The sequence below is a fragment of the Scophthalmus maximus genome, chromosome 2, assembly GCF_022379125.1.
Source record: "Scophthalmus maximus strain ysfricsl-2021 chromosome 2, ASM2237912v1, whole genome shotgun sequence".
NCBI lineage: Eukaryota > Metazoa > Chordata > Actinopteri > Pleuronectiformes > Scophthalmidae > Scophthalmus > Scophthalmus maximus.
In genome coordinates, this window is record NC_061516.1 from 27,285,724 (window position 1) to 27,302,239 (window position 16,516).

General features: G+C 44.4%; 2 protein-coding genes and 1 long non-coding RNA gene across 3 annotated transcripts; 2 read left to right on the top strand and 1 right to left on the bottom strand.

The window, feature by feature from the left end:
* Positions 1-518: 518 nt before the first annotated feature.
* nop16 (NOP16 nucleolar protein homolog (yeast)) lies at positions 519-5,851 on the top strand. Its single transcript, XM_035625078.2, has 5 exons — positions 519-722; positions 3,085-3,193; positions 4,186-4,252; positions 4,413-4,519; positions 5,258-5,851. Exons 1-5 carry the CDS (start codon positions 616-618, stop codon positions 5,399-5,401), a joined length of 534 nt encoding a protein of 177 aa, XP_035480971.1. The 5' UTR covers positions 519-615; the 3' UTR covers positions 5,402-5,851.
* A 1,344-nt stretch (positions 5,852-7,195) lies between these two features.
* arl10 (ADP-ribosylation factor-like 10) lies at positions 7,196-15,173 on the bottom strand. Its single transcript, XM_035625076.2, has 5 exons — positions 15,102-15,173; positions 14,624-14,789; positions 13,640-13,826; positions 9,132-9,307; positions 7,196-8,193 (listed from the first exon to the last, which is right to left on the bottom strand). Exons 2-5 carry the CDS (start codon positions 14,759-14,761, stop codon positions 8,032-8,034), a joined length of 663 nt encoding a protein of 220 aa, XP_035480969.1. The 5' UTR covers positions 14,762-14,789; positions 15,102-15,173; the 3' UTR covers positions 7,196-8,031.
* Positions 8,050-10,891, top strand: LOC118300574. Its single transcript, XR_004790109.2, has 3 exons — positions 8,050-8,300; positions 9,147-9,266; positions 9,401-10,891. It is a non-coding gene; the product is annotated as an uncharacterized LOC118300574 (long non-coding RNA).
* Positions 15,174-16,516: the final 1,343 nt, after the last annotated feature.

Genomic DNA, 16,516 nt, shown 5'->3' on the forward strand with positions numbered 1-16,516 from the left:
ATTCAACTGTATTTTAAAAATATATAAAAAAAGACTTCTTTAGAAACATTTTGTTTTTAAAATATTTTCAAAAGTTAATCAATTTTTTTAAATTTTATTTGGTAAATTTTAGATTACATATTTTATTATTTATTATTTATTATTTTTAATATACTTTTGACATTTTCATACGTTGATGTTTGTTTAGACAAATAAATAGTATAAAATACTGCATTTTTTACTAGATAGATAGATAAGGTTTTTTCTTTAGAAATATTTTATATTGAAAAAATTTAAAAGTTCCGCATATTTAGTCAATATTGTTATAGATTACATTGGATTACATATTATTTAATCAATACACATTTGACATTTTCATACATTTTTTATGAAACAATTTAACAAAAACACAGTAATAATATAAATGTTTTTTATTGACTAGATAAATCAATAAAGATTCAATAAATAATAAATATTATTTTAGAAAAGTCAAAGATGAAAACGGGGCGTGGTCTGTAGTCACGTGACGGGAACCAGACAGACACGTGCTTCCTGTTGCTGCTGCTTCACGTGTTGTTGCTCGTCGAAGCTCCGCGTCGCTCAGAAAACACACGAACAAACAACAACAACAACGAGATGCCGAAGACGAAGCAGTCGAGTCGGAGGAAGAAGTTCGACTACAACGTGGACCGGAAGAAGCTGAAGAAGAAGTTCATCAAGAAGAACAACCCGACGATCGACGAGTGAGTACGGTCGTTAGCATGTGAGCTAATGTGGCTAACAGCGGCATGATGGAGAATCAGAGGAACATCGGGACCTGATACTGACCTGGTTCTGACCTGATACTGACCTGGTTCTGACCTGCTACTGACCTGGTTCTGACCTGCTACTGACCTGGTTCTGACCTGGTTCTGACCTGATACTGACCTGGTTCTGACCTGATACTGACCTGGTTCTGACCTGGTTCTGACCTGGTTCTGACCTGATTCTGACCTGATACTGACCTGGTTCTGACCTGATACTGACCTGGTTCTGACCTGGTACTGACCTGATTCTGACCTGATACTGACCTGGTTCTGACCTGGTACTGACCTGATTCTGACCTGATACTGACCTGGTACTGACCTGGTTCTGACCTGATACTGACCTGGTTCTGACCTGGTACTGACCTGATTCTGACCTGATACTGACCTGGTTCTGACCTGGTACTGACCTGATTCTGACCTGATACTGACCTGGTTCTGACCTGATACTGACCTGGTTCTGACCTGGTACTGACCTGATTCTGACCTGATACTGACCTGGTACTGACCTGGTTCTGACCTGATACTGACCTGATACTGATCTGGTACTGACCTGGTTCTGACCTGATATTGACCTGGTTCTGACCTGGTACTGACCTGATACTGACCTGATACTGACCTGGTTCTTACCTGGTACTGACCTGGTTCTGACCTGGTACTGACCTGGTTCTGACCTGATACTGACCTGCTACTGACCTGGTTCTGACCTGATATTGACCTGATACTGACCTGGTTCTGACCTGGTACTGACCTGGTTCTGACCTGATACTGACCTGACACTGACCTGGTTCTGACCTGGTACTGACCTGACACTGACCTGGTACTGACCTGGTTCTGACCTGATACTGACCTGGTTCTTACCTGGTACTGACCTGGTTCTTACCTGGTTCTGACATGATACTGACCTGATACTGACCTGATACTGACCTGGTTCTGACCTGATACTGACCTGATACTGACCTGGTACTGACCTGATACTGACCTGGTACTGACCTGGTACTGACCTGATACTGACCTGGTACTGACCTGCTACTGACCTGGTTCTGGCCTGATACTGACCTGCTACTGACCTGGTTCTGACCTGCTACTGACCTGATACTGACCTGGTACTGACCTGGTTCTGACCTGCTACTGACCTGGTTCTGACCTCCTTCTGACCTGCTACTGACCTGCTACTGACCTGGTTCTGACCTGCTACTGACCTGATACTGACCTGGTTCTGACCTGGTTCTGACCTGATACTGACCTGATACTGACCTGGTTCTTACCTGGTACTGACCTGGTTCTGACCTGATACTGACCTGATACTGACCTGGTTCTGACCTGCTACTGACCTGGTTCTGACCTGCTTCTGACCTGCTACTGACCTGCTACTGACCTGCTACTGACCTGGTTCTGACCTGGTTCTGACCTGATACTGACCTGATACTGACCTGGTTCTGACCTGATACTGACCTGGTACTGACCTGGTACTGACCTGCTACTGACCTGCTACTGACCTGGTTCTGACCTGATACTGACCTGGTTCTGACCTGGTTCTGACCTGGTACTGACCTGATACTGACCTGATACTGACCTGGTTCTGACCTGATACTGACCTGGTTCTGACCTGGTACTGACCTGGTTCTGACCTGATACTGACCTGCTACTGACCTGGTTCTGACCTGGTTCTGACCTTTGACTGACCTGGTTCTGACCCGGGCTGAGGTCTAATCGTGTTCTACTCTCTACTCCTCCTTGACCTCAGTGTTACATTTCTGAAGATGAACTACAAAAACCTCAGCGGCTCCATCAGCATATTTCAGTGTTTTATGATTCATATGTAACAGTAACTGACATCTGGATCATATTCAAACTCTTCTTCTTCTTCTTCAGATTTAATTGTTTACGTTCGTTCATGACGCGCCATATTAAATATCGCTGCCGCAATGCATTGTGGGTCTGTTCTCTATCCTCTCAAAGGAAGCTGCAGTGTGTCTCTGCTGAAGGAGACAGGAAGCGTTGAGAATCTGAACATCATCAGGTCACTTGATTTAGGAAACTTCCTAAGATCATTTGACGATTCGATCGCAGCCGAAGTTTTACTGAGGTTTAACTTAAACTCTCTTTTTTAAACTATTTCAATCTTTTAATTGATTGGATTGTTTTTTTTCTGCACAAATTCATCCGTTCACGACTTCATCTTCTTTCTGAAAGGACTCATTATTATTATTTCTGTTGATTCAGTATTGTTGAGTAAACGTATGTTGTCGTGTTTCCGGTCGACGTCTCTGTGACTCTGACTCGTCTCGTGTTTCTTCAGTCGACAGATCAGAAATGCGTGGAACAACAGGAGGTCGGTGGCGAGGAACCTGTCAGACATGGGTCTGGCCTTCGACCCCAACCGCACGCTGCCCATAAAGAAACCCAGCGTAAGTGTAAACCCACGTGGGTTTTTTGTGTCTATGTTCATTTTCCAGTGACACTGCATGAAGTTGTTAATCTTGTTGTTAGTTTGTTAATTTTGTTAATGTCGGTTTAACGCAGAAAATTATATTTTAAAAAGTATTTTTTTTGTTTTGCGTTCATGGAGACAGAAAAAAATACCAATTACAATTGTTAATCGACCTTTGGCCTCATCTCTAAGCCCCTCCCTCATTTCTGCGTCTTTAACGTCCAGGTTTAATTTGTATTATTGTCGACTCTCCAAAACTCTGTCAATTTAAAATCTGTTGACTATATGAGTTGAACTTTTTATATGTCAATAACTTTATAACTGACAAATCAACAACATGATTGTTAAACACGTTCCTGTTCGTACCCTGGAGTTTGTTGTTTGCACCAGAAGGGGGCAGCAGAGCGTCAACGACCAAACACCAGAAACCAAAAGAAGAAATATTTAAAATCAAAACACCCGCTTCAATGAAACATACAGACACATGACTCATGTTCATAGTGTAGAAATGTGATATGACTGGTGTTCTGAATATTAATCACAATCACCAGAGGGAGGGGGCGGGGCCTCATTAGACTGCAGCTGTTTTCACAGATGAGCCCCCCTAGAAAAAAATGTTCAAGAAAATGTGATGACTTCAGTTTATGTCTGAAAGCAGCTGTTGTGAATCAAAACAACGTCCTTATGAAACCGAATGTAAACATGTTAGATCCAGAATATTATTTAGTTCACACTCTTCGAATCTGTTAAATATGTTGTTGTTGTTGACACTGTTGCTCTGCTGTTGTCGTCGCTGGTTCATTTCAGTTAAACTCGTCACACAGACGATTAATCGTCATCTCCGGAGCAAAGACAGTTTGACTCTGTCGACTCCTGAATCGTCTCTTCACATTAGAAGAAGAAAAGGATGAAACATGTTCGTCGACCTGACGATTGACATTCTCGTCTGTTCTTTGTTCTCATGTGCAGCTGCTGGTTGGAGGCAGAGAGACGAAAGCTCCCGTCCACATCGTCACCAAACCATACGTCCTCGACCGTGAGTCACTTCTGCTGAGCTGCATGTTCTTCTTCAGGGTCTGCTGGCAAGAGCCCGATCCAATGGGGCGGAGTCGGCTTCAGGGTTTTTGTTTCCCTGATGGTTTCGTCTGAACATTCAGTTTTCGTTCGGATTGTTTCTCTGTGTTTGTGTCGATCAGAACTGGAGGAGGAGGCGAGTCGTCCAGAGAAAGACTCCAAGACGTTGTCGTCCGACCTGATCGAGTACGTTCAGTACATGATCCGACAACACAAAGACAACTACAAGGTCAGACTGCTTAATTTAATAATACTAATAATAACAACATCTGACTGTCAATCAACATGCGAAGCTTCTCACAGCATCGGGTCTGAGTCATCGTCTACATGTTTATACCTTATGTTAAATCTACGATTTGAAATGTGACGTTCAGTGTCATTTGTATCTCAGCGTTGAAACAACGAAAATCCGCTGGTATAATATCGTCTAACTCTCTGCAAAATGGTGAATCATTGTAGTTCCCAAAATGTCAGGACTTATTTAAAGTTCATTTGGGTCAATGAGTCTCAGGGTCCGGCCAGCAGAGTTATCGGTTGGTCAACAAAAATCAGCTGATCGGAAAACTTTTATTTGACAGAGTAAACAATGCAGACAAGATGTGCATTTATGTTTTTATTCAATATAATAATAAGTCACTGCAAAAAAAATAAAATAAAAACTATAAATATCGACCGATGTATCAGATTTTTTTTACTCCCTGATATCGGCGTCGGCCGCTAGATTATAAATCAACCAGAATGAAAGAGAGAGTTCTGACATCCGTTCGTCTGACATGTCTCACATTTTCTAAAATTGCCGCTGTCTCGAGGATCAACCCAGACGTCAGAGGTGAACCTCCAGACTAACGTGGCTGCTGGCGTTTTGACACATTTCTAATCCACGCCCAATCTGTTGACATGTAAACCAACATCAACCTGCCACATTTATTGTTATGGTTATAGTTATCGCCTCTTCCTCTTCCTGCAGGCGATGGCTCGAGACGAGAAGAACTACTACCAGGACACACCCAAACAGATCAAGAGGAAGATCAACGACTACAAGCGCTGCCACCCGCAGCACCACGACGCCTTCCTCGACTCGCTCGCTGCTCCACCACCGACGGTCCAGTAGAGGGAGCTGTCGAGAGACCCGGACCGGAGATTCTCTCCGAGTGCAGAACATTCAGACTGTGACAGAATATTCACAGAAGACGACGGAAGAAGAAAAAAACTAACCTGCCGCGATACAACGGACGTTCCTGTCTCATTCCTGTCCTCATCGTTTTTTTGTTTCCTGTCTCTGTAACAGGAATCTGGTCCTGACTGTTCTGTGTTATGAATATCAAACGCCTCTGAGATGTATAGTTAATGTATCGTCATCAGATTCTCGCCAGGACGGTCGTCAGCTCTTCGTAGAGGAAGAAGAGAAGGAGGAGGAGGAGGAAGAAGACGAGGAGGAAGAGGAGGAGGTTCACTCTCCGTGTCAGTTTGACCCAGTTCGTGTCGATGAACTCTCAACATCCTTTATTAGTTCAGAAGAAACTTTTATATCCATATTAAACATGTTGTTACAGAATGAAAACACATTGCATCTTCACTTGATTTTAATAAACACTCTCTATGAACATGTTGATGCCACAAAATAACTACAATGAGGTGAGCGTGTGGAACATAACTCACCAAGCTCCAACTCCTTACATTCAACAAGCTAAACCAAATGTCACACTTAAAGATTCCGTCCACTAAATTTCTGATTGTTTTAAAAACCAAGGTCAATTAATTATTCCCTGGGAAGTTGATGAAAATGAAATTTCTCTTGGTCAAAAAACCCCACGAACAGAAGAAAGGCGACGGTGAGTCAGTTCAGTGCTTCATCTTCACACGTCTTTCTGCTGAACGACAATAGTTTGACCTACATCTGCTCAGTGACCCTGTCAATCATCTACAGCCTGAACTCAACCGAGCGTCTGACCCGGAAACACGAGCAGCAAAGTGTTGTGAGAAGCAGGTGACGACCAAGGTTCAGTTCATGACGTACGACAGACCGAGCCTCAAACTGACTTCAACCAGAAGTCTATTTACAGTTAGGAACACGGCGTCTGGTGAAATTTAAAGCAGAATCTTGGATTTTACTTTGACATTTTCCAGAGGGGCCGTATGTGATAACACAGATGTTCCGTGAATGTAGTTGTTGTCTCGACTCATCTTTGGACTCAGTCCACCAAGAATTTCTTTTTATTATAATGTTTGACATTTAACGAGCAAATATACATTTTTGTCGCACAACTTTTCCCCCCAAATTGTCCTCATCATCTTCATCTCATGACCCCTCCGATTTATCTCGTGACCCTCTGGAGGGGCCCGACCCAGAGGTTTGAGAACCACTAACCAACTCCACCTCGAGGAATAAAGATATATATATATAAATCCTCCAGTAATGAATTATGACTCAGGGTTTTACTGATGAGTTGAGCCTCGTATCTCTGAACTCTCACTCAGATCTGAGTCACAGAACCTTCACGTCACCTGCTCGAGCTCCTTCTCCTCACGTCAAGTATTTCACCACATCATCGATCTTTTAATCTTTCCAACAGCTTCAGGAGAAGATGTGAGATTTCATGCTGCGTCGTCGTCACGTTGACCCTCGAGGCGCCGGAGCAGCAACGTCTCTGCTGCTGACACACGAAAAACTTCCTGTTGGACTCGAGGTCGAACGGCGATAAGAGGCCGAGAGATGTTATCTGTCTGTGGAGCTGAGTCAGCAGGAGGAAGGAAACCTGTGGAGACGTTTCATAGATCCGTCCATGTTGTTTCTGTGACGTGAGATAATCCCGTTTGTCTTAGTTCATGACTGTTTTATCTCCTCTCAGATGAACTCAGCATCATCTCTTAGTTTCTGTTGTAAGAAAAACACGTCCAGACTTAATTCAATGGAAACTGCAGCTTCGGATTTAAAAGAACAAGAAAAACATGGAGACATGCATGAATTCATAGTAAAGGACAGTTCCCTTTACACCACACGAGGAAACAGGAAGGAGGTCGTCGGTTATGAGAACAGCCAACGAACAATCTGCAGACGACACCCAAAGGAATAAAACTTTAACATCAAATCACAGAATTGTGCTTCACAAGCAAGAGGATCAGTCGGTCGACACATCTGCACTTCTACAATCTGATCAAAAATATCTTACTTTAAAAACAACCAGTGACCAATGGACATAATAAAACATATTCATAGTTTACGTCGTTCATCCAACTAATACCAGACAGAGGCGAAGTACAGGACACGAACTGACAGGTAGAGTTGATCTAGAGTCAGTTGTTAGCTCTGAAGTTCCTCAGAGGAACTGGGTTCAAATAAAAGATCCTCTGAAGTGTAGAATCTGAGGAAGAGTTGTGAGAAGACAAATGTCAGCGAGTCCTTTTCTAAATCCCCTCACGAACTCCCTCAGATCCCAGGAAAGCCTCCGTGAAGCAGTCGAGCATCTTCTCAGCCCACAGGTCTCCCAACCTGGCAACCCTGAGCGTTGCCTGTTCTGCGGACATCACTGATCCCACACGACAACAATCAGACAAGATCTTTAAACTGTGCATCTGTAAGGTCGGGACACGTTTCAGTTCCCATAGACGTTTGATCTGAATGGTGAAATGAAGCAGTTTGACATTTAGAGGAAGGAAGTGGTGGAGGAGGAAGAGGACACGAAGGAAAAGATCAACTGCCTCCTCTTCATCATTTCTTCAGGAGGAAGTGGTCGAACCGGATCAGACGAGCTGCAGCAGCAGGTCCTGGACGGCGTCCAGGTTCCTCGGGCCTCCGTCCGAGTCCAGCTGGGCGGCCAAGAGGAACAGCTTCCTGTCCGGGCTCAGCGAGCCCAGAGACAAGGCCTCGCGGAGCTCGGACACGCCCGCGGCACCGGGCTGGTCCTGACGAAGAGCAGGGCAACACCTTCAGCTCTTGACCTTCAACCGTCCCAACACACGACCCGCTGAACGGCCCCATTTTGAGACATATCTTTTGGGGCTAAATCATGGTAGCATCAACGCAACCAACATGCTAACAACAGATCTATTGTATATTTTTGCTCCGTTTGGTGACAATGACAAAGTTGCTTGTGTGTAAGTCGCGTGGGGCTAACAGCTAACCAAGCTAGCAGCAATTCAAATACCGTAAAGATGTGACTTTATGGTAAAAATATGATTAAATACACAGTTTATCTTTGTTGCTAGCACAGCTTGTGTTACTGTTCAAAATTGAAATAAGCAAATTAACTTGTGTGCGACAAATGTGGGAAGCAACAACAGTTCTAAGCTAGTTAGCTTTAGGCTAAAACAGTTTTGTTCCCTACAAACATGTAAAAAAGGTAAACAATTGATTTAACTACTAACGTAAGTTACATATAAAGATATTTATATGATACCTGCTAGAAACTACGGCAGCAGCAGGCTACGGAATCTAGTCTACAGGCGTGAATGTTGGATATTAGTAATCCCAACAAGTTGGGCCTTGAATTTTTCCCCAGTTCCCCCAATGAAACATTTTGTACAAACTTGGTTCGGCATCTGTTCGTGAAGGGAAACAGTAACTTTGATCTGATGACACTGACTTCACTTTACATAACGCTTCACAATGTGTCAATGCAACAATAACTTCATGTCCTGTTTTCTCACAGTGGATGTCGTGATCATACGTGGAGACTGCATGTCTCCTACACGACCCTTCAGCTGCTGAGGGTTGTGTCTTTGATTTGACCTGCGTCACTCGTACAGTTGTTGGAGGAGGCCATTGGTTCCCATTCCTTTCTCTACAATGTCGGAGCTGGTAAATGATCAGCTGTGGTCTCTGACACCTTTGACCTGCTCACCTGCTTGTTTCCCAGGATGACCGCGGGCAGATGAGGCTCCGCCCTCAGGAGGCGGTGCAGCTCCGCCTTGGCCAATGGGAGGCGGCCCCTGTCAGCGGAGTCCAGCACGTACACCAGGACGTGAGTCCTCCGCAGGTATTCGGACCAGTAGCGGCGCAGGTCCTCACCGCCTCCAACTGCAGCAGAGAAAAACAAAGAATTAGAGAGTATTCGCCATTTCTCCTTGATTCCTCGTCTGATTTTAACGTTCTGTTTATTTTGTTTTACAGGAATCTGTGAGATTCAGCTGAAGTTCCTGTTGTTACCATCGTCAGACATGAGGGAGAATTAATTCAATTACTTGTATTGCATGTTTTTAATTTGAATCGATGCTGCGTGTTGAAATGATACGAAGTCCTGACGCGAACACTCCGAACACGGGAGCTCCTCGTCATCGACTGGTGACACGGACGGAACGATGGACCGACGTGGACCGTCAGTCGTAGTGTGAATGGAAACACGGAAAATATGTCCAAGTGTTTCGACAGTGTGAGGAAGATGATTCTTTTTCGTACTTTTGTAGTCGGACGTATGTTCTCGTGTTGTCCGTACGTCCCCTCTTGAAAACATGATATCTTGGGAACGACGCGAGGGAACATCTGCGAACTTGGTTCAAACTTCATGACAAAGTTTAACACAAATGTCTAATCAGATAAAATGAGTAAGTGATGATTCACTGATCATATTTCCTGCAACGTGACTGGATGGTGAAAACAACCGCTCAGTTCAACGAGGTTGTATTGACCGAGGAGTTGGTGCATTCAAGGACCAACAGAACTGATATAATGTTCTTTCATTCATCCGTACAAAGATTCTGTTGTGGCGAGGTCGGCGACAGAGAGACGTCCTCGCAGCCTCGACTGATGTTTCCATCCTCCGATGAATGGAAAGAGCCTTTGAAACAATCGGACCACAGATTCATTTCTGATGTTCACCAGACGGAATGAAATCACTAATCGAGTTTTCACTGAGGGATGAAATAGGCGGCGGCGGCTCTTATTGATAACCACGCTGCTTCTCTGCCGCGGGGGAAATTGCTCTGATTCGTTTTTTCTTGTCTTGTTGCCTCCAGACACGAAATGTCAACGAGGCTCGGAGCAAAACTACATTCATACAATATACAATCTGCTTTTCTTTGTACTCGTTTTCTCTTTTCTTGGTGCTTTTTTTCTTTTCAGAGACTCGTAATATTCTTTATTTTTCACTAGTTCTTCTTCTCTTGTCACTCATGTAGTCTTTCTGCTTCTGCATTAGAACTGAGGGAGAGTTTGCTGTTGGAGGCATATTTCATTTTTGGCTGAATTCCTCCGTTTGTTTGGTCACAAAAAAATGTGCAGTACGAAATCCACCGTGATTAAAAGACGGAGGAGTCGGTGTGAGAGCTGCTGGTTGTCGGAGGAGTTCGAGTCGTGTTCCAACCAGCTACAGATCGACTCAGAACCAAACAGTCACCAGCTGCAGAGAAAGGGAACGTTTCCTAGTAACCGAGAGGTTTCACATCCCACAATGCAGCGGTGCAGAGGATCTGACCTTCAGGTTGGACTTCAGGTCCGCTCCGCCGCCCAACTCAGCTCAGCGCAGCGAGAATTCATTAGTGCCGGAGCTCATGGAGAATGTTGCTAGGAAACTGGGAGGTGATGTCGCTGCGTCTGATGTGATGTGGCGCTAAACGCGTATTTACGTGGCGTTGGTACAGAGGCCGGACCCGCCGCTGAGGGGTCACAGCGGGCCCCTCGTCCTGCTGCTCTACAGGACGCCTCATCTCACACACTGAGTCACAGTGTGTGTGTGTGTGTGTGTGTGTGGCACAGAGACGTTAAAGTCCTGAAGACAAAACGACTTCACTGAGGTAAATGAGAACTTTACAGAGTCGTTCCCGGTGGTGTTTGTCAGCAGGATCACTCGAAAACTACAGAACCGACTTCCATGAAATTTTGAGGGGCGGTGCGGAACGACCCAGAGAAGAATCCATTAAAGATGGAGAGGATCAGGATGAACTGTAAACTGTAGTTGGAGACACACAAGCTGCTGCTTTGAGTCGAGTTTTTCTGGCAAAGTTCTACGTTATGTAATTGTTAAAACAAATTACAGCGAATCCCGAGATACGTGTCCGATGGATAGTTTCCTTTATCCCACAGTGAGCTGTGTATTTAATATATTCATACTTTTATATTGTTCTCAACATGTTCGATACTCCAAGAAATAGTCTATAGTCAGTTCATGTATGTGTTGTAATCGAGCAATTGACGAACTGTTCTGTCAGTTTAGAAAATCTTCTTTCCCGCTTTGGAATTAAACGCAAATTCACTAAAAGTCCAAATGTCCCAGTTTTCCAGCAGCACTTTGAATGCAGCACATCAACCTGTATCCATGCTGTGATGTGTGATTTTGTCAAATTCTTTGACAGGAGTTCAAATTGCTTGTTTTCCATCTGTGGATCATGTGATTCACTGTTTTCTCTCCTGTGAAGTGTAAAGACTTTCAGCTGGATTCTCTCTGGACCGAGGAAGAGACACGAACGTTCCTCACCTGTTCTGACTGAGGGCGGCGATGAGACTTCTGTGTTCAGATCATGAATAAATCAGTTGCTCTGGATGAATCCGCAGAGACTCGTTCTGAGGCCGACTGCAGTTCAGAGCCTCGAACTCCGACTGGATGAATGAAAAGCGAAGTCGTTAAAGATATTTTTAGCCGTGGTGTTCAGGCGAAGATCATGTGGAGGATTTATAGTGTGTTTTTTTAATATGAGACAGTTTCAACTGGAGCTGTCGGCCTCTGCGTTTGGTTTGGATTTGAGTAAACGAATATCTTATAGTTTCTCGTACACGTTCACAAAAAACACATATTATTCGTGCGAGTGAATTACATACTAAGTCATCACTCGCTCGAGACGAACCATTTGAACATGAGCGACATTTTCACGACGCGTTGCCGTGACAGCCAGTCGCCAGACGACCTGACGTATCCGATGGGGGTGTGAGCTCCGAGACTCGAGTCGCTCTTCGTATCGCGACGGGTGAAGGAGGAGAGGAGCTCGACAGGAAGTGAGCGAGGAAGTTGGACGCTAGCTTTAGCCCCAGTTAGCACAACCTGCTAGCGGCTTGTTGGAGAAAGTGGAAGGTAACAGACGAATGTTGGAGAGGTCTTGTGGACACAATCCAGAGTCCAGTGAAATACTTTGACAGGATTTTATGGATTTTCATGGAATGTGGTGAAGACGTCAATGGTTCAAGACAGAGATCATCAGTCGGAGACTCGATCCTCGGTCCACTGAGATTCTTCCGGTCGGTCATTTGAACGGGACAAAGTCTTTAACGGGACAATTCAGTCGGTTTGTTTTTATGTTTTTCAGCAGGATTACGCAAAATCTACCGAACAGATTTCCATGAAACTTCGTGAAAGGTCGACACACGGATCAAGACAGAATCCATAACATTTTCAGGTGGATCCAGGAATTTCTTATCACAATATCTAACATTGCAGTTGTTCTTACATTTTCACAGATTTCCCTGCAGGGAAACGTTCACGGAACTTGATGAATAAACCTTCAAGATCAGGACAGATATCTGTGAATGTGTGAGATTTGGTGCGGATCCAAATAAAAATGCGGATCTAGCAGATTTAGATGTGGTTTCACACTGCGGCCGGACCGTCGGCCGTGGTCGGAGGTTGGTGTTCTACTGAGTCACTTTCTGACAGTTCCAGGTTTACAGAACATCAGCAAATGAAGCGTTTGTGCTTCAGGCAGCGTTCCTCCCGAGGATGGTGATATACCAGCGTCTGGGAGTTTCCTGCTGGGAGGCAACTCGGGGAACAACAAGTATCCTGCTCACAATAAAACACACAAACAGCAGCAGTTGACCGTAGCTCATGGATTAGTCTGCGCCATGTGCACAACATGTTCTCACCACCTGGTTCACCGTGGGATGTTCCTGGAAATCCTCCACAGACCAGACGGCCTCTCTCGGTTCGGCCTTCCAGGTCTAAGGAGGGTTGTTCACAGGAGGTAGAGCTGCATCCTTCGAGCTGTGCAGCTCTACATCCTGGTCATCAGCATATTCATGTCACAGGGTCCGTCCTACTTGGCCCGACCCTTCCGTTCTTCCACTCCACCTGAAGGCAGCAGCTGACCACCCTACGTTTGAAGGGCTGTTGGTAGTTGTATGAAGGGGTAACGTCTACGCCTTGATCTGACACCTCCCCTACATGGGAACGCCCAAAAGGGAGGGTTGGGGCCAAGTGGGGGGAAATGGGACGGACCCTTTAGAAAGGTTTAACGAAAATCTAGTTCCTAGGCCATTTTCAGTCACTGTCTACAATCTGCACTTCAGTCAATCAAACTTTTCTTGAAAGAGAATCTGGTTTGTCAAACCTTTACGGGTCTTTGTGGAGGTTTGGTTGTTCGCATGTACGTTTAATTAAAGAAATGCCCAAACTGTAGTGAACAGAGGCGTCAGTGTTAGTCTTACTCTCCAGGAAGTCCAGCTGACAGGCGGGGGCGTTCAGGCTCATGAAGTTGAAGCCGCGGGTCGGACGGCAGCGCCCCCCTCTCTTAGCCGCCGGCTCGCCGGGGGTCAAACCCCGCAGCATGCTGCTCTTCCCGGCGCCGTCCAGACCGAGGACCAGGACCTGCCGCCTCCCGCGCTCCTCCTCCTCCTGCGGTGGAGGGAAGAAGACGGTCGGACACTGAGTGAGATTATTGGCGTATGTTTGTTCTGGATCTGGATCATTTTCCGTCTTTTTATCTTTCTTACTTTACAGTTGTGAGATATGGAGGGTTCTTCCCCCCCACAGATTTCCCAGAGAGTAATTAACACTAATTTGCTTAAATCATAATTAATAATTCATGGATCTTGATGAAAACAATGGGGCACATTTAGTGGACTAATATCTATGAGCGTTTGAGGTTTGCTAAAAGGTTTGATTGTATTTTCAGGACTGTCGGTTCCAACAGCTCTGTTGGGAATATGAATCCATTAACACGTCATTCTTCATCATCATCATCATCATCCTCATATTCATTCTCTCATTCTTCATCATCATCATCATCATCCTCATATACATTCTCTCATTCTTCATCATCATCATTATCATCCTCATATTCATTCTCTCATTCTTCATCATCATCATCATCATCCTCATATTCATTCTCTCCATTCACATCTGCTTTTCTAAAAATATGATATTCTGCTTCCACGTCATCAAAACCATCTTCATCACTTCTGTCACTCTCATTCATCATCACATCATCTTCATCACCTCTGTCACTCTCATTCATCATCACATCATCTTCATCACCTCTGTCACTCTCATTCATCATCACATCATCTTCATCACCTCTGTCACTCTCATTCATCATCACATAATCTTCATCACCTCTGTCACTCTCATTCAACATCACATCATCTTCATCACCTCATCATAACATTAATAAATGACGGACAGTGTCGCACCTCGGTGATGGTGCGGTACTCCGCCTGTGGAGACCATATCCGCCGCCGGTAGAAGTAGTTGAGGGCGATGAAGAGCGCGGAGCCGAGCGCGGCCACCGCGGCGGTCAGCGCGATGGAGATGTGCCGGAGGAGAACCATGTGAGGACCGGAGAGGAGGAGAGGACCGGAGGGGACCGGAGAGGAGGAGAGGAGAGGACCGGAGGGGACCGGAGAGGAGGAGAGGACCGGAGGGAGGAGAGGACCGGAGGGGACCGGAGGAGAGAGACCACCTGAGGGGACCGGAGAGGAGAGAGGACCGGAGAGGACCGGAGGAGAGAGACCACCTGAGGGGAGGAGAGGACTGGAGAGGAGAGGACCGGAGGAGAGAGACCACCTGAGGGGAGAGGACCGGAGGGGACCGGAGAGGAGGAGAGGACCGGAGAGGAGGAGAGGACCGGAGAGGAGAGGACCGGAGGAGAGAGACCACCCGAGGGGAGAGGAGAGGACCGTCGGGGGTCGTCGGTGCTGGTCCTCCTGCCTCCTCCGGACTCACATGAGACCGAGCGAGTCGCTTGTTTTCGTTTCAGACACAAGGAAGGAAAAAAGAAAAAGATGCTGCGTTCAGGTGCTGCTTGTAAACTTCACTTCTGGCTCTTTCGCAACTGAAGCTGCAACAATGAATCGATTAATCGATTGGCAGAAGAATACTTATATTCACAATCGATGAACTGTTTCAATCATCTTTAAAGATAAACTATAAACTTTTGCATTTGACTTTACTTTAACATATAAAAAAGTTAATTCTGTAAATGTGACATCACTTGTTACATTGTTTATTAATTACTAGCTTAAACTTATTATGATTATATGACTAGATTCATACTAATTTATGTCGCATATTAATGTTGTGTAATAATATCTTAGAATTAAGTTATAATTATAACTTATATACTATAACTTATAACTTATAATTTCATTATTAAATAGAAAGAGCAATACTCATTAAATCTGTGCAATATTTCATTATTGTATAATGTATTTATATTTATATTCAGGCTTGTATTTTTAATATAGATCTAAATTTTCTGCTATACACATGAATATCATATCTTAATTATTGGGTCATTTTCTATCTATTAATATATATTGGTGTTGGTGTTGAACAAAAGTTATGAATGATGATGATGATTTCATTAATGGTAATTAATGAGACTGAATTAAAGGTCACGTCAAGGTCACATCCAGAGGTCGAGTTTGTTTTCTTCATGAGAGTCTGGAGAAGCAGCTGATCAGTTTCCATCATGAGCAGCTGCTGAAGGAGAAGAGCTCCACCTACAGGTCACTGCAGACTCTCACTGTTCATTATTCTTTATATTTAGCAGATGATTGTTCAGGTGAACGATGGTGTCGTATATAATCCATAAGAAAAGTAAACATGTGATATGAGCCACATCAGTTACAGACCAGAGTTTGATCAGGAGCAGCTCTGTGGGGCCCGTATGCAGTCACATGTTCATATATAGAGAGACATTGTTAGATTTTATTTAAATTTGACATCTTAATCAACATGTTTTTATAATCAGAAGTTTCCGTTTCGCCTCAGATCCGAGAGATAATGAGACCTGGGGTCAGCTCCCGTCACTCACCTCCAGAGGGCGCTGTGAGCTGTAAAGTTTCACTGTCAAACACTCACAATATTCTTTTGATATTCAAAATACAAAAACATTTATGGAAAGACTCAAAGTGTCACAGACTGACACAATAATTTCACTATCGCAACAGAGAATTTTTTTTTAAAAAGTAAAGAAGATAAATATGTATGCTAGTTTAATGAAGAATAAACTGGCTGTTAAAAAAATATATTAAATAATACAACTAGTTTGTATAGATATATATGTGTACACGTCCGGTTTC

Bases quoted from the DNA above. Each gene is read 5' to 3' on its own strand.
- nop16 (XM_035625078.2), top strand. From the start codon at position 616: ATGCCGAAGACGAAGCAGTCGAGTCGGAGGAAGAAGTTCGACTACAAC. The intron at 723-3,084 runs GTGAGTACGGTC...GTGTTTCTTCAG, and splicing joins AACAACCCGACGATCGACGA to TCGACAGATCAGAAATGCGT. The intron at 3,194-4,185 runs GTAAGTGTAAAC...TCTCATGTGCAG, and splicing joins TGCCCATAAAGAAACCCAGC to CTGCTGGTTGGAGGCAGAGA.
- arl10 (XM_035625076.2), bottom strand. From the start codon at position 14,761: ATGGTTCTCCTCCGGCACATCTCCATCGCGCTGACCGCCGCGGTGGCC. The intron at 13,827-14,623 runs GTGCGACACTGT...CCTCCACCGCAG, and splicing joins AGTACCGCACCATCACCGAG to GAGGAGGAGGAGCGCGGGAG. The intron at 9,308-13,639 runs GTAAGACTAACA...TCTCTGCTGCAG, and splicing joins TCAGCTGGACTTCCTGGAGA to TTGGAGGCGGTGAGGACCTG.